This window comes from Fistularia commersonii, chromosome 8 (genome assembly GCF_037954325.1).
Source record: "Fistularia commersonii isolate RoL2024-O1a breed Wild chromosome 8, RoL_Fcom_v1.0, whole genome shotgun sequence".
Classification (NCBI taxonomy): Eukaryota; Metazoa; Chordata; class Actinopteri; order Syngnathiformes; family Fistulariidae; genus Fistularia; species Fistularia commersonii.
This window is the reverse complement of record NC_141291.1, coordinates 17,096,883-17,114,297: the sequence shown is the minus strand read 5'-3', so window position 1 is coordinate 17,114,297 and position 17,415 is coordinate 17,096,883. Positions and strand designations below refer to the sequence as shown.

Below are 17,415 nucleotides of genomic sequence, written 5' to 3'. Positions count from 1 at the left end.
TGTCACGTTTTGTGACAGAACAAAGAGTGACAGACACACTTAGGCTGAAATAAGACAGGATGATACTTCTTTTGCTAGAAATATTATGCTCCATTCTGTTGTCTGACATCTTCAGTTTAATAGAGTCAAAACGTCGAGGCAAGTTTTACATTCAACACGAGAGAAGTACAAAGACTTCATTTCCCCATCAGTGGGCGCCTCTGAGAGGGAGACCATCAATAAAGACGCTGTGAGAGTCGGCTTGAAGAAAAGCATCTACCGCCCACTGTGGCTCCGCAGGAACGCAGCTATTTGAGGCAAACAGCTACAATCAACAGCTATTTAAAGATGCTTCCATACAAAGTCTGACTTCACATCCATACAGATGCTCTGCAGGGAGAAGAGAAAGTGGAAAAACAGCTTGGTATTTCCCCATGCAACTGGATAAATAATAAGACGTTAGTCTAATGCCTGTAAAAGAAATAAATCATCTTCTTTTTTAACTGCACAGTCTCAGTTAGAAAGGTAATCATTTACCATCAAGAATGAGATAGGGCCTTTAATCCATATTCAGTGAAGGTGTGTGCGCCGGCCAGTCATCAGCATAAATTATGACTAATAGATTTCAAATTTGGTTGATGCGTGTCCAAGGCCACGGCTGCCCACTCCAAAACAGTGAAGCCCACTGTTTCTCCAATTCCTCCGGCAGGCGGTGAAATTCATGAAGCAATTTCTGCCCGACTAAATGAGAAGAAGCACTTCAGCGAGACGTGTCTGTGTCCTGTCCAATGTGTGACATTCTGGCAGTGGTGGTGAAGAAACACACTGGCAGGTGATGGCAAACGCCTGAGTGGGAAATTAAATCACACATTGAGTGTTAGTTGAAGCTGAAAAGACTTAGGTCTCTGGGCTATGAGGGATTTTGTCTCAGATATTTACAAGCTGCAAAAGAGATAGAGATATTTAGATGACCAATAAGGTGCCATGTTAAAACTGAGAAAGAAAAAGACCACTATCTTTTTTCATTAACTTTACTGACAACTCCCAAAACATGCATGTGTATTACACAAACACTTCTCGTTTTTAATTAAATACAGAAAAAGGTGGTGTTTTACAGAAGGTCAACAGTATCAGTGAGGGGATAATGGAAAATATCCACCTGACTAAAACAAGCTATAAGTATACAAAAGATTTTTTAAATACACATTTCACCCTCACCCCATCCAGCCACTCACTCTATCACAGTCATGTGTATTATTTGAATGTCTTAATATATTACATTAGAAACAGCATTAGCTAGTCAAAGGTACTCCCACGGCTAACTATTCTTCTTTCAAAGTGCCACTTACTAGTTTCAAATGTATTTAGAGGAGACAAACCTCATTGAGTGCTGAAGTACAAATGATCAAATTCCAGGTCACTGTGATGTAACAAATTAAAGTGTAAGCCATTGTATCTTGTCGTTGTTGTAATTAACGTTGCTGTTTCCTCTCCCTTTAGTACCGCAGAAAGCACAGCAGTCCATCAGACCTTGATCACCAAATGACAAACACGAACACACATGATTAACAAAACCAACCTTTTACTTAACCTTTTTTCAAATCACAGATACGTTCTGGTCACAGCTTTCTCAGAATGTCATCTTAAAGGCCAGTGGCACTTAACAGGATTATCATCCTGATTTATTGCTTATCAACTGATGCATCCATACCAGATGTTACAGGGTAGATCTTGGACGGGGCATTTTGAAAACATTAAAAAAAAACACAGAATGCATCTTTCAGTCAATTTATTGCCCGGTGATGCTGCAGAGTAAGACGTGTTGTGTGGATTCCGGGCTTGCAAATATGGTGCATGTTTGCCGCATTGCAATAGATTAAAGTTACTGGAGGAATTACTCGAGATGGGATGAACAGATTTTGGCCCGTGGCTGCGAACAGATGTAGAATTCTACATTTGTCCTGAGGAGACCCGTGGAAGCATTGTTTGTTGTTCAATGCAGCAACTTGAGCCTTTCAGTGCTCGGAAAAAAAAGATCAGTGGAAGTCACATGTTTAAATAAGACATCTGGCTGCCGGGGGGGGGGGGCAAGGATCTCTGAGAGGGAAGTGTTCCACCAGCAAAAGACTCGATCAACTGGTTTCATGGATCAGAAAGTAGGTTACCAATAAATATATCAGCAAAAGCGACATCAATAGAGTGTGGATCAATACTGGCATCTGGTGGATAAGGATGAGAACGAACTGTGAGTTCGATTTTTTCGCAGCAATACAGATGTCGGCGTTCCCACACATTTCCCACACATCTGGGACGAGATGAGGACCTGCAGGGTTTTCTATGCTGTGCAGTGTGACATCACTGAATTTGTTATTTGGCTTTTGCTGTGTTCCATCCGGACAAAACACTTTCACTCCTAATCGTTTTTTTTTTTTCGTTTCTTTTTTTTTTTTGTTATGCTTAGTTCAGTTTGAGATCAATTTAGTCATTTATTATTTTAACTGTCTCAATTTGTTAACATTTAACTGGTCAGGATGTTGGATCCCTTAGTAACCTTGATCATTTCTAATTCTATTTTGAATAAGAAGACAAAGAAGAAGAAGAAGAAGAACAAGAAGAAGAAGAAGAAGAAGAAGAAGAAGAAGAAGAAGAAGAAGAAGAAGAAGAAGAAGAAGAAGAAGAAGAAGAAGAAGAAGAAGAAGAAGAAGAAGAAGAAGAAGAAGAAGAAGAAGTTTGATTCAGAAAACGCTGCTTTGTTTTTGTATTTTTCCTAAAACTTGACGTCGTTTTTGATAACATACCGTGTATCAACTCATGAAAGGGTCGAAGCGTCAAACAACAGGTTTACTTAACTTTTACAGTCATTGTTAACATTTTATTGGAAACTGACAAAACGCCGGACAGAAAAACATGGCTGACTCGACACGGAGACCCGAAAACCCTGAGCTGTGATTGGTCAGTGACGCGCCAATCTGCCTCGTGACGCCTTTTCCCAGCCTGCTTTGTAAACCGTATTCAATATGTTCACCATAACAGTATGAAGCATATAAACTTAAACACATTTTTTCTGGTTTGCGTCATTATAAAGGTGAGATAGCTATCCTTATGTCCATATAATACAATAAAGGGAAAATGGCCACCTCCAATGAAATTTGTTGTTAGCTTATTAGCTATAAATAGTGAGAAATGTGGTGGTGCAAGTGGTTGGTCCGATGGTGGTGAGATTTCAATTGATTGCTACAGTGAGTTACAGAACCTCTACGTTTCTTCTCTCCCCTCCCTCACTACCGGCCTTGACTAGCCTTTTAATACTTCTTATATTCTTGCTGTACAATATACAATAAGATAAACTTTACTGAACCTCATAGGGCAGGGGTGGGCAATTATTTTGGCTGGTGGGCCAAATTTCTAATTTAATTGTTTATATGCAGGCCAACAAGTTCATTGAACAAAATGAAAATTGCAATTTTATTTCAACTTTTAAATCATTCATGATCATATGAATGTGCGGACATTACTTTGTATGTAATCTTCCATACACAGTTTAAAAAAAAAAAAGGCAAAAATGAGTTTGTAAATTCAATAGTGATTGAAAATACAAATTAAAATAATAGTTTGGCGGGCCGGATGTTACCAGCAGCCCCTAAAATGCCCAGGTCTGCCATAGGGGAAATTCCTTGGTCACGGGGGAAAAAAAGGGAAGTAAATATGAATATAAAAGAAGGGAAATAAACATGAATATTAATATAAATAGTATATAAACATCCACAAATAGATTGGCAGCAGACAACAACAACTTCAGGGATGACAATGGGTAATATCATGGAACAGTGAGGGTGAAAATTACACAATTAGAGCCAAACAACAGGATAAATAGGATGACAAAAATAACTAACAATAAAACAAAATCATAAATAATTTATTTTTAATAATACAAATTAACAAAATTGGCAGGATGTGTGTGGGCTGGGACAAACAAGGTTAAGAGAGACAGCAGTTAGGACATGATGTGAATGGGGTAGGGTAGTGAGATTGTGGAATTGTGGAATTGTGGAATTGTGGAAGCAGCACAGATGCACCTCAGGCCGATCCAGTCAGAGTTGTGTGCTATTGTCTGATGGTCCTGGGCACAAAGGAGGGTCTGAAATGCTCGGTTCTGCACCGGGGTGGGATGAACCGTTTGCTGAAAGAGCACATCAGCCAAAGCTCATCATGCAGGGGTGGGAAGAATTGTCCAGGAAGGACAAACTGGAAGCTGTCCTGGACCAGGATAGCTTTCAGTTTGTCCTTCACCCTCCCCACTGCCACCAATTGAAGATGGTTCAGGTTTAGTCCCACAACAGAGCTGCCTTTCTGGATTACCATAGTCATATTTTATGTTTAAATGTTTCAATAGGCATCACAACAAATGAGTCCATTGCAAATAAAACTGGTCTAAAATGCAACATTTAGGCAAAATAAACAGCTAGTATGTTGATTCTAGGCCAAATACTGGGGTTTAAATACATTTGTAGTGTATTGCTTGTTTTTCCTCATTCTGCTCCGGAGCCATCATTCACAATTTTGTATTTCAGTTCTACCCCATTTAAATGGAAAATAGATGCTTGAAATAAATTTAGATTCAATATAATGAGTGATGAGAAGATCTTTTTCCGTAAGATACAGGGGATCAGTGCCACCCCTGCTGGTAATTGTTATTATGAATACCGCACTGTCCCCTCATGCTGGTATTCTATTTGCATCAAAATGAAAAGCCAAATTTCAACATTAAAAATATTTAATAATAATAATAATATATGTACTCCACTCTAGGCATGACTAAATCTGTGAGCAACAATGCAATAAAAATAACAGAAACCTGGATCGTTGTAAAGTTTATTAGACACACCAACCACAAACATGGAATTGACTAACTTTCTTCAGCAAAAATTTAAAAGGTCCCCCTTCCTCCATCACATCTCCTGACGCTTTCCAGAAAGATTGCCAATTCTTCAGAAAGTAAGTTGGTCACTTTTTTTCAATGAACACATCAAACAAATGACAAATAATAACCTAAACCAAAAGTGTACTTTGAACATCTTCTTTAAAGCAATCCCATTTTGTATTCCACCATCAGATGTGGTTCACCCATCATTTCACTCTGAGCTGGATCTGGAACATAACATAGCAAGAGTCACAGTGGTTCATCATTAAGTACAGTGGCATTTACATTCACACGAATGTGCAGCAGAGGCTCTATACGTTTCTTACCGTTGAGAATGTCCTCAAAGCCAATGGCATCATCACTGCCTTTGAGTGTATCCAACGCCAGGTTGGAGCTCTGCAAGAATGGCAGACGCTGGATCTGGGTAAAAAAAGAGTAAAAAAAAAGAAAAAGGTTCAAGAGAGAGAAATAATGTACATAATACAACTGCATCTCTGTGGTCGTGGTGGTGTTTGTGTGTGGGTTTGTGTGTATTACCTGTCGAGCTGCCCTGTACTCCATCTGCAGTTTAAGAGGAGCGTGAAGACCCTGGATGTTTCTGAGGGTTGTAAAGTTCATCCTGTCCTGGTTTACCTGGAACTACACATAGAAAATATGGAAACATCAGTGAAAAATAATTACCTTTATGATCGCCTGATAATCATTAGCTTAATTAATCTGTTGGAAATCAGGACTAATTATTGTGATGCATTTTTTAAACTTTAGTTTAGTTCCTAATTCCTGAGGGCTCAAGGATTGAATGTTAACCAAAACGCTTTAAAGTAAATAAAAATTAAGATGTTGACTTTTGTGAGGTGGATTAAAGAATAGATGGCAGAAGAAAATACGGATAAATGATCATGTTATTATCTCATATACTCCAGTACAATTAACATTACTTACGTTTTTTTCCGACAACTCCAGAGGATGAGAGGGAAGAAGTTCATTTTTGACACTGGTGAAACTATTAAGAGAAAGAGAATGAAAAGTAATAACATGATCCGCTGTATTTTTGTTCTACTTGTTAGCAGATTTGAATGTATAGACTGCAACATTTGACGCGTGACATTATGACTGAATTAAACTGGTATCTTCTAGTTAATCCGGTCACAATCAGTATGTAGTCAATTATGTGGTGGAGTTTTAACGAAATACGAAAATAGACATGTGTAAACACTGTGATAGCCAATCGCTATCACTTTTCAACATGTTTTGCATGACAAGCTGAAGCTTTGTATATTTGATGGCAAAAGGGAATCAGAAACAAACAAGCTTCACAGTTGACAGTAGAGCATGGACAATGTGTCCTTCTTTATAATGTGTAAAAGAATTGGTATTACAACTGATATTATATTAACATATTCAAAACTTTATAAAAGCTATCATGAAATAAAAAATCAATGTAAAGCCATATGACATGATCATTTGGAGGAAAACACAGGGTTTCTGTGGGTATTAGATAATTTAAATTAATGCGTTTTAATCCCACTTCAAACAAATGTAATAACCACGTCCTAGGGCAGATACGTTTATTTATAATCATCATTTATATCGAGAATACATTTTCAACAGGAGCAAATATGTACATATGACCTTCAGAGGGACAATGGAACTAAAGAATCACATGGATTTAACTTTGTGTAAGATTATTCATACATATAACCTAGTTTATATCCTTTTTGCTTCAATTCTGACATTGTAACTTTGTGCACTGTCAGAAAACTGTCTGTAAACTTCTTATCTTCTTCTTTTCCATTCAGATTTTCCCTTCAGGGGTCGCCTTCTGCAACTTACCCTGTTTACTACATCCTCATCTCTCATACCAGCAACTAACTTCATATCCTCTCTCACTACGTCGATAAATCTCTTTGGGCATAGACAATAGCCTAATAAAGGGTTCCAGCTGTCAATCATCACCCAATTTCAAAATCATGAAATGTTTATAGAGCCTTATCAAAATAAACTGTAAATAACAATGTGGTTTTTCATCCATTTATCACATGTTAATGCCTCAAGACATTGAATTTGGTTATTTTACAACGACCCTCGGAAACCCTGAAATAAAAGTTGTCTATACATGTACAAAAATATTCTACACCATATGAATTTTTTACAATAATGGCCCACCCGGAACGAAGGGAATCCTGGACTCCATAAGCTCCCTGTGGACACAAGCCGGCCACAGGTACACTGTCTTTCAGCTGAGATCGAACGCCTCGGGAATTCTGTCACATCCAAATAAAACACTGTTAACACATCGGTGAAACGTAAACGTAATACATTGGGGTCTAATGAAAGATTTACCGCTGTTTGGGTTGTGCTAACCTGTTAGCCTTAGCTCGGGTGACTAATCAGATTCACAACTAAATTAGTTAAGAACGTTTTAGGACGAAAAACAAGTGGGTGATTAAATCACACAAGATGAATAATCATTTAACGAACCTCCCAGTAATAAATTAATAACATTCTACCGTAAAAACAATGTATATATCAATGATATGTAACTGTACCATGATCTCTTCGATTCTTCCACTTTCTTTTCAACGCACTGACATCCGGTTCGTCGCGTTCTCATTTTACGTCATATCCGGAATTTTCAACGCTCTCAAAGAGGCCGTCCATACCAACGATACCACAAATGGTGCGCAGTTTTGCTAATGATGAATACCTATCGCAAATACCTCACAAAGACAAGATCTGTCACCACGCTATTGTTTCATACCATAGAAGCATTAAAATCTTGAACGTGTATAGTATATTATTTCATATTGGGATTCGGTGAACAGATGGGGGTATAGCTCAGTGGTAGAGCATTTGACTGCAGATCAAGAGGTCCCCGGTTCAAATCCGGGTGCCCCCTACTTTTCAAGGTTTTTAAAAAAAAAGGCTGGTTACTGTTAAGATTCAATTTGTTCATTGTCACATGTACAGTGCAGAAACCTATCTCCCTGTGGAATGGAAGATAGAATCCTACTCTGCTGTCCTCAGTGCATTGGGATTTTTATTGGCAATAAATAGGTGTTGTAAACACTATTACAAGTATGAAGCATGTTGGCAGTGCACGTGAAACATTGAATGCAGCTTAGTGTGCAACTCACAAAGCGCAGGTGCAATGGTGAGTAGTTTCTGTCGATCATATAATTTCACCATTTGCATTTTTTTCTTCTCGCCAAGGTGATAAGGTGATAACCTATTACCTGTTACCTTAAGGTATTATTTATTTGAGAAAAAAAGAAGCAGTACACATTTCTAAATAAGGATTGACTGGATGCGAAGGATTGACATGATTTTTAGTGGAAGCCTGCTGGTGAAAAATCAAAAGCTCTGTATTTTGTACATGATCAATCTGCATTTTTTAGTAAATAATAGTGGATAATAAGAACTTATGGTCAGTTATTATTACCGCTGCTTTGCGGCTGTTATGTAAAAGTTAGTGGAACCAATGTAGTAATTGCCTTTTCTAGCTCGTAAAAAATAGGAAAAGAATGATGGGAGGGGGCTGCCAACACCCACACCAAAATTCTTGAATGTTTTGCTGAAATGTAGACACAGCACTCATACTGTATATAAGAATACTATATATCGCATGGCAAAATCTTGGAATTATCCACTCTTCCCCCATCTCCATCTTCTTGTATAACTGGTGTCCACCAATAGATTCGCAGCACACCAAACACAGGGCCTTGATAATGTATGTCCCTGACCTCTTCTGGAATGTATCCCATCTTCCTCATTGCAGACTGGATCTTTCACTACTTGTCTCTGATTCAACTCACTTGACGACACAACTCTGGCGGGTCTCATCACCAAAGACGACGAGATCCACTTCAGGGAGGAAGTAGACCTTCTAACCATGAGGTGCAGGGACAACAACCTCCTACTGAATGTCAACACGACTAAGGAGGTTGTGGTTGACTTCCGGAGAGGCCACACCAAGCATCCCCCCAACCATCAACAGCGCTGCTGTAGAGAGAGTGAGTAGCGCCAAGATCCTGGTATTGCACATCAGTGAGGACTTCTGCTGGATCACAAACATTCTACCACTACTTTAGTCTAAAGCAAGCAAAAGCTCCCACACCGATCATGCACACTTTCTCCTGGGCCACCATCAAGAGCATCCTAACCAGCTGTATGACTGTGTGGGGAGGGAGCTGCATGGATTACAACAGAAAAGCTCTGCAGCTCAATGTGAACACAGCTGGAAGGATCGTTGGTGCCCCACTCCCCTCCCTGAAAGACATTCACTCCACCTTCCTTAACCACAAAGTGTCCTCCAATGTGAGCGATGCCAGCCCCCCCTCGGGGAGAAAATACAGAGGCTTCCATGCCCGCTCCACCGGACTCACCACACACCAGGCACTCCCTCCTTGCCACTCTGCCTCACTATACACTGACTTTTTTATGCTTTTAAATCCACTTCTTCTTCTCACCTGTGATTTTAGGCTATTACACACTAACCAGTTTTTGCACTAAACTGTACAGAAATGGCTTCTACTGTCTATATTAAAGATAAAATGACAAATATTTGTACATGTTATATTTATATGCAGTAAAATCTCTGTCATCCTTTCACCTCAGTACCAGTAGATTGTATCTGCATGCACTTTATACTTGATAGTTTATTGTTTATTGTGCACTTTTCTGTTCATGTGCACTCTACTATTACTTTGTTACTTTCATATCACTGTGGGAATGTGAGAAACCTTTTCTTGATTCCACTGTATGTCTTGTACATGTGGAGAAATTTATAATTGACTTTGACTTCCAGGTGATGATCTGATAATGAGACAGCAAAGTCTATCCAGGATCTTTTGTCTAAGGTGTGATGGTACAGGTGTTTTTTGTTGTTGACATTGTGCCGGACTATAGTTGACAATGTAATCATATGGTTATGCAGGATCAACTCACCTCCAAATTTGTTTTAAGCATTACATTCAGTTTTCTGGGTCAATTAAAAAGCATACATGGGCTCGTCCAGGATTTTGACCCAGGACTTCTGGCACCCTCAGTGAGAATCATACTCCCAAACTAACAAGCCATATGCATTTAAAGAATTGGTATAATTGAATCGTGAGTCCAAAACCCAACTCCTGAATTGATGATGTGGTAGTTTTATTATTCCATTATGTTTTGCAACAGCACCATCTAGTTGTTTCAAGTGTGTATTGATGTAACTTGGGGTCACAAGCCAATCTGAACCCCGGGTTCTGTATAGCTACGGAGCTCAACCTTTTACTGTCCTTTTTCGTTGAAATTAAGATTATTCTTACAATCAAGTTAATGTCATATCTTGCTTGTATTGAATTTTTTTTCTCTTCTTCGTTGTACATCCAGTGAGCTATAATCGTTATCATGTTATACAATAACTGCTCATAATTGCCTTTTGTTGTACAACTCTGGACAAGGACCAAAGCAAAAGTCGGCAGAATGGAGTTGGAGGTATACAGAACTCAGAATACATTATGCAATTAACAACTAACAATTGGCAACTTATATAAGCTGAGAGTAATCCTCTTTTGGACAATCCCTTTATTTGTTCTCTCCCCCCGCCCCCCCCTTTTTTTAGTTATATTTTTTTTTGAGAGACCAGTTCGATTTGCAGCAGCAATATATAATGAAAGTTAATCAGATCAGAAATCTGTTTTACCTCAATAACTAAAGTCTGTGTTTCAGAACCAAGTAAATCAGACAGGTCTCTGGTTCACCAAGTTGGATACGATCAAGTTTTCAACTCAGAGCCACTTCAATTGCAATCGTTTAATGACTTTGTGCATAAAATGAAAGACAATCTCACATATTTGGCAGCAGATAATGAAGTCCTTCCTCGGCCTTATCTTTTTTTTTGGGATTGTTAACATGTGAAGGTAAGTGGCTCAGTGATAATTAAGTTGATGTACTGTTTTCTTCCCAAACAAATCGGACTCATTATTCAGAAATGAAAAGCCTTGATAGCTGGACTGATGTCCAATATGCAGATATCCAAAGAGAGCATTTCCTTGTCAGCAGGCCTTTAGGGATGAAACAGGACCACGTCATAGTCATCCAGAAGCAGAGCAGCACCCTTCCTCTCATTACAGGCTTTTTATGGTCGATATTTGCTTTTGCATAGCAGGCTTTCTGATAAAATTGCTGCCATGTCTGGAGAGCAGAAATATAGAAATAAGTCTATTCATTTGTTGATGGCTTGTTTTTTAAATGTACTGGGGCAAGACTGCAAGGAACCTCAGTGAGTCAAGATATATTTTGAGTTATTTAGAAAAAAAATCATTAGAAAATGAGCAGAAAGATCATGATTGCATCCCACATTAATTCAGTTTATTTACCTGTGTATTTCAATTTAAATTCAAAGACGAACAAGGATATTTATGTGTGTTTACTTAAAAAATATCATCATTAATGGTATCATTATTATCATCCCTATCACTCCTCTTTACATGACCAAAGCATCTCAATATTGCTTCTCCAAGACATCTAATGTGTTTCTCTGATGAACTGAATCCAAAATCGTAATCACAATCACAATCACTATCATAACCATAACCATGATCATAATCATAATAGTATAAACCACAATCTGTTTTATTTAAAGGTGTTTCAATACATTCTAACTCATTTTTACTACAAAGGCCATTGCTATCTAAAGAAAATGCTGTTCTTTAACTGTATATAAATGACACTAAACGCGTCATGTTTTACAGGGAATGGTGAAAAAGTCTTTACACATCTCCTGAACAAGTTGAGGGTAAGTACAATGGGACATACGGTGTAGAAAATACAACCGTTTTCAGATTAGTGAAGTGAAAGAAATAGTATTGAACATCAAAAGCAATTTTACGTGGTCCATTACAGTTGTCATATTTGCTTGTTTGGTCCATTTGAGCTTTTTGAGTGCATGAGCATTACCTCATATTATGGACGACACATCATAAGTAAGTATTAGTGAAAGACATGGTTCTCACAATTCATTAATAGCAGGTACTTCATTTTGTTGTTGCTTCGCTGTCTTTAAATCTTCACTTCAATCATATTCCAACATTCACTAAAAGGAGATCACTGTGATGAATAAATGAATTATTGTTAACGGCATTCAATGATCCGTCTGCTCCTTGTGAAAATCCAGCAAAACAACCAATGTTCGTTAGCAGCTTCTGACAGCAGGGGACAGTATGAGGCTTACTTACTTGTTATTAGGGTGTAGAACGTTGTTAATCTGGAAAATAACAACTGTTACAGTTTTTTGATTTGGAAAAACATTGACACACATTATAATCTTCCAGTTAGCAACACATCTTCAAAATTACAATCTCTATATTTTTTACTTTAAATATGTGGCATGTGCTGTGAGAGAGAGGAAAGTCTGCATGCACGCGTTCGTCTGTGTCCGTTTGTATCCTTCATTTGCCTTTGTATGTGAATTTTCTGTGATTCTCTATTATGTCTATCATTGCTGATACATAGCTGGTTCAAAATTAAAGTTGAAACTTGATCATAATCAAGATAGAATTATACATAATTTCTGGAAATCAGATTTCTTAAAGTAAGTCGGGGATTCACATGATTACCTGACCCCATATCCTTGTATGACATTTTCTATCTCCTGCTTTTGCAGTTAATATAATATTTGATGTAATGTAAATATAATGTAATGTGTGCATCAAATGAGAACAGACCTTTCAAACATAAAAATAAAAGAACCTCTCATTACAGGTATATTACACCTGAAACCATCCTACGTGTCTGCATATAAAAGTAATGATCTTAAACGTAGCATCACGACTTCTCCATTAAAGCACACCAGTTTCCTGTGAAATGAATTCAAATTTCAGAACCACAGTTTATCACAAGGTTAAATAAAGTCATCCGTGCTTTCAATTTCACCAAAATGAGCCCGAGAGCTCAATAACACACTCTTTACAGGCACATCCAAGTAACAATATACTCTTTAATAAAAACTAGTCCTGTTGAAACTCAGATGAGATGAGAGGACTGATACACCGATCCCCCATTTACTGGTCTGATAACAATCATGCTTAAGACCGAAAATATAGACTTTCCTTCGATTACTCCAAGAGTAATATCCAGAATTCACTATATTACCTTGTTAGTTTATGAAAAATGACTGTAAAATATATAGAGATGTCAAATATTATCTCAGCAGCCATGAGGTTCATTTCAGCACCTCAAGGCGCTCAAAATCCAATCTAAAATCAAAACTTAAAGAGTCTCGGTAGACGATTCTATTCCGCCTCGGCGAAGGAATGATAGTGGGTCTCAAAGTGGAACATACACTTTAAAATCCCATCTGTAAAAACAGAGTGTAAAGATGAGTCCGTGCATGCAACCTTTGCTCGGTGCACTCCATGCCAGCCCACCTGTAGTCACGGAGGCTGCCAGGTTTTGTTATTGTTTGGATGAAGGGGGGTCGGTGGGGGTGTTTGCACTCAGATCCCTAAAGCTTTGAGCTGCCTGTGGAAATCAGGTCAGAACATCAGTGACCTCTTATCCTCAGAGATATCTTATATTCATTTTACTTGCAGCAACTCATGTCTTTCAATAAAATGAAGAGGTTATCTCTGTTATTAAGGTGTCATTTGTGCAAAACTGAAGTCGACTCAGTTTCAAATATATAAATTGGTTCCAGTTTCAATGCTTCCAGGCAAAACAAACAGAACGGCATTTTTAAAGGTCAAGATTTTTCAAAATGTAACACAAAGCATGAAAATATTCCTGACTGACATGCATAAAAAAAAAAAAAACTGGTGAAATATTAATTATAATAACACAACTGATAGGAGTAAGGTTTAATAAAAAGTAAAATTGGCCATTTTGTAAAAACATGCCTTTGCGTATATTTATAAATTTAATTTCATGCTTCTGAGCACAATGACTTTTGGAGTTTGTGGTTGTGAGCCCCCATTTGCTATCTTTTTGTAACCATTTATTCAAATACCATCCTTTGTGGGAATTGCTGTCCTTCTGGGAATACGACATGTGATTAAAATTTTGATTTTTCACATTATTATGAATGGATGGCTGATATAACAAAAACAATACATCTTTGTTTTGTAATGATTGTGTATTTTGATGACATTCAGCAATATGTAGGTGTATGAAAGGATGTCAAGCCGAATGCCACATACATAGTCATAACATATAATTGAAAATAAAAATAAAAAATGGGTTATAAAATATCTGTCAATTCTGCCAACATTGGAACTGTTGGTAAGCTATTTTTCAAAACACACATCCTTATCTGGGAGCAACAACATCAACATTCAATATTTTTGTGTCTTTCGCAAAAAAAAGTGTGTTGTTTCAGTATAAAATGTATACAGGACTCATGCCACTCGGTTTATTTCCAGACCTTTCAAGGTGATTTTTTTTTTTTGACCGAAGAGGCTTTAAGTAGTGGTGAAGAAATAATGACAGTATGACTGAGAAGCCACTGGGTGAATAAACACAAACAGTGATTCTAGATACACTGTTGTGTCATTTTTAAGAATTCTGCAGGAAGTTAAAACACATTGTGAAATGTCTTCAATGCAAATCGTCAGCAGTCAAATGTTTAGACAGAGCTGGAAATGTGGTCCGGAAAGCTTCGGTGTGAGAAGTGAGAAGAAATCTGACTTAAAGAGTAAAGAAGCCATTATAGTTTATTAAACTTTGGATTGAATTTTCAGTTAACTTACTATAAAGTCATTTATACAGTTAAACCAGAGTGATTGTTTTACTTCACATTATATAGTAAAACTTCCTTCATATATATGTATACGTACAGATTTGTGTATGTGTACGTCAGAATCTGCCTGTATATGACTGTGTATATCATATTGCTGCACTACTTACTACTGTTTGTCCCTGGTTTCCTTTATAAATGTAGATATATTTTATCTGCATGACTAGAAAGCACTTCAAGTACAAATTCAGCTTTCAAATAAGTCACATGACATAACATCTCATAGAACTAGATTTTACCTCAAAATATCCATACTTTTTCAGTCAGTTCTGACAGTGAATGTTTTTGAAATATGCATCTTATTTGCCTCTTCTTTTTTTGTTGAAAAATTAAGATTACATTATTATAGAGAAGTAAATTCATTTACATCAAAATACAACAAAAGCAGCACATAGCATCACAGCAGACACACAGTTCTTGGTTATTTAATGTGTCATGGATGTCTAGGCCTCGTCTTCTTCAATTCTAAGCAGCTCCTCTTATGTTTTATTCACTGAGCCTCGGCACAAAAATTAACGGATATACCGAAAAAGAAATAGACATGCTCACAAAGACAGGAAGGTATGCAAACACACACACACACACACACACCACACACACACACTCTCTAAAGACGTCACTATCGAGTATACTGATAATTATTGATTCAGTCACAGTATTCGTGCTGTGATGAAAACAGCAACAATTGAGCTCAGCTCACGTTGAGTAATTTTAGTTATCTCTCTGTGACTTGCATCCCTCCATGTTAATTTATTTATCAAAATAAAGTATTGTTTCTATTTATAGTCATCTACTAGACCCTAAAGTTTGTTGTGAAATTCATTACAGATTTACAAAGAGGCAAGATTCCTAGCCATTAGGCTGATGCAGCGTGTTGTATTTGTGTTATATCGCTATTATTGTGTTTTCTACTTGTGTTCTACTCAGTCTGACTGCCTGTGTGGCCTTGTCCCTTGTGCTTTGTGCTAATTTTACCTTTCCTCTTGCAGGTCTTTGTCTCAGAAGTCACAGCACTGCTTTGGCATTCGAGACAACAAGCAACACACTGTTCCATTTATTGAATGGTTTGTGCATAATCTTGGGTTAAATAGACCAAGTAAATTAGACATGGTTGCCTGTTCAGTGTTTAACCCTCTCTCTGTTGTCCTCTCCCTCCTCCAACTTCCATGTTTTCTCTCTGCCCTGCTGGAATTTGCCTTCTTTGTCTCTTGTCCTTTTCTTTCATCTCCACACCGCATCAGGCTGCTCTTGTGACAAGTCCATTCGGAAAAAGGCAGAACGTCTTGTTCCACAAAGAAATTGCACTTCTTGACATTTGTGCTTATTGTCCCCTCAAAATGCTGAGATAAAAATACAGGTTTTTTAAAATTCATCACAGGAAAATGAAAAAAAATCTGATCTAGTTTTGATACTGATGCATGTAGCCAGCATGTTTTCAGGAAACATTTTTTTTGTTTTGTTTTTAAATATATAAGGCCCTACCCTGAAAGTGAGATGTTTTCCAGTAGGATGTATTTGAACATAAACCAGTATTCTCCAGGAAATAAAATAGTCTTTGGGATTCTATGTGAAGAGCTACATTAAAATGATTGTTTAAATTGTGTGATCACTGAAAAATTGAGTAGTTTTAATTTATTCATATTTACAGTTCAACGGGTCCATTTGTTATCATTCCATCTGTAAAAAACTACCAAGAGATACTTGTTGTTTCTGTCTCTGGAACTATAAAATCCTATTGAGTTTATGGAATCCTTATTAAAATTTCTCAGAAACTGGTAAAAATGTTTCTTTTGTGACTAAAGGGTGACCATGTAAGCTTTTTCAAATTTGACTGTCAGCTTTGTGGGTGTGGGAAATGTGTTCTCATTAATTTCCTGAACTTCCCAAAATAAAACAGAAAAAAATGAAGCTGGAGCACATTAATAATGGACAGCAGTGAACCATTTATTGATTTATCTTAATTTTTTGTTGAAATTCATTAAAAAAATCAATGTTAAGCTTCACTTTAAGAATCACTGAAATGCAAGCATCCCTTCTACACTGTGATTTCTGTTGATTTTTCTTCAGAATGACATCTTCTTTATTTTAAATCTTTTTCCATCCACTTATATTTATTGCAGTAAATGCATTACAAATCATTGTACATTTTTACGTTTTTTCCTATTAGCTGGTCACTGCCTTGGTGAGAGAGTATGTTCACAAATGAAATATATATTTTTAACAAGTCAAACAATGTTAAAACCTGAAAAAGCAAAAATAGTGCTGTTATTCCAGCATCACAGATTTTTACACCGCCTTAACTGAAACAATTAAGTTTTCTTCCCCTATGTGAGAATTTTGAAAGGTTAATATCAAGGTATCAATTGTATCACGATTAAAAAGCAAAAATAACATCAAATAACGATCCTCTCCTTGTTCATGGGATCCTCCAGCAAAGAGGATCCCATGATCGATTGATTGTTGATTGATTCTTTATTTTAGCCAGGTCGTCAATAAGTATGACATCAAACACAAATTTGATGTCTAAATCAGAATTCTTTACGATACACTGAATTACTTCAGTTTTAAAAATATAAAACAATTCAGGCTGATTAAAAAGGACAGCCATAGGAAAATCCTGGGATAACAGCAGTATTTAGTTTCTCCGTCAGGCATCACTCATAGGATGAGACACGAGGCGTTTCCACAGGATAAGTGACTCAGTCAAGGCACGTGCAGTCAGCCCAATTTATACCAGCTA

The 17,415-nt window shown here is 37.2% G+C and overlaps 1 protein-coding gene and 1 non-coding gene across 2 annotated transcripts; one reads left to right on the top strand and one right to left on the bottom strand.

Annotated features, from left to right (window-relative positions):
* Positions 1-4,837: 4,837 nt before the first annotated feature.
* pomp (proteasome maturation protein) lies at positions 4,838-7,584 on the bottom strand. Its single transcript, XM_086150420.1, has 6 exons — positions 7,450-7,584; positions 7,067-7,164; positions 5,843-5,903; positions 5,438-5,539; positions 5,227-5,320; positions 4,838-5,127 (listed from the first exon to the last, which is right to left on the bottom strand). The coding sequence occupies exons 1-6, from the start codon at positions 7,450-7,452 to the stop codon at positions 5,060-5,062; spliced, it is 426 nt and encodes a 141-aa protein (XP_086006546.1). The 5' UTR covers positions 7,453-7,584; the 3' UTR covers positions 4,838-5,059.
* A 143-nt stretch (positions 7,585-7,727) lies between these two features.
* trnac-gca (transfer RNA cysteine (anticodon GCA)) lies at positions 7,728-7,799 on the top strand. The gene has a single exon. It is a non-coding gene; the product is annotated as a tRNA-Cys (tRNA).
* The last annotated feature ends 9,616 nt before the right edge of the window (positions 7,800-17,415 follow it).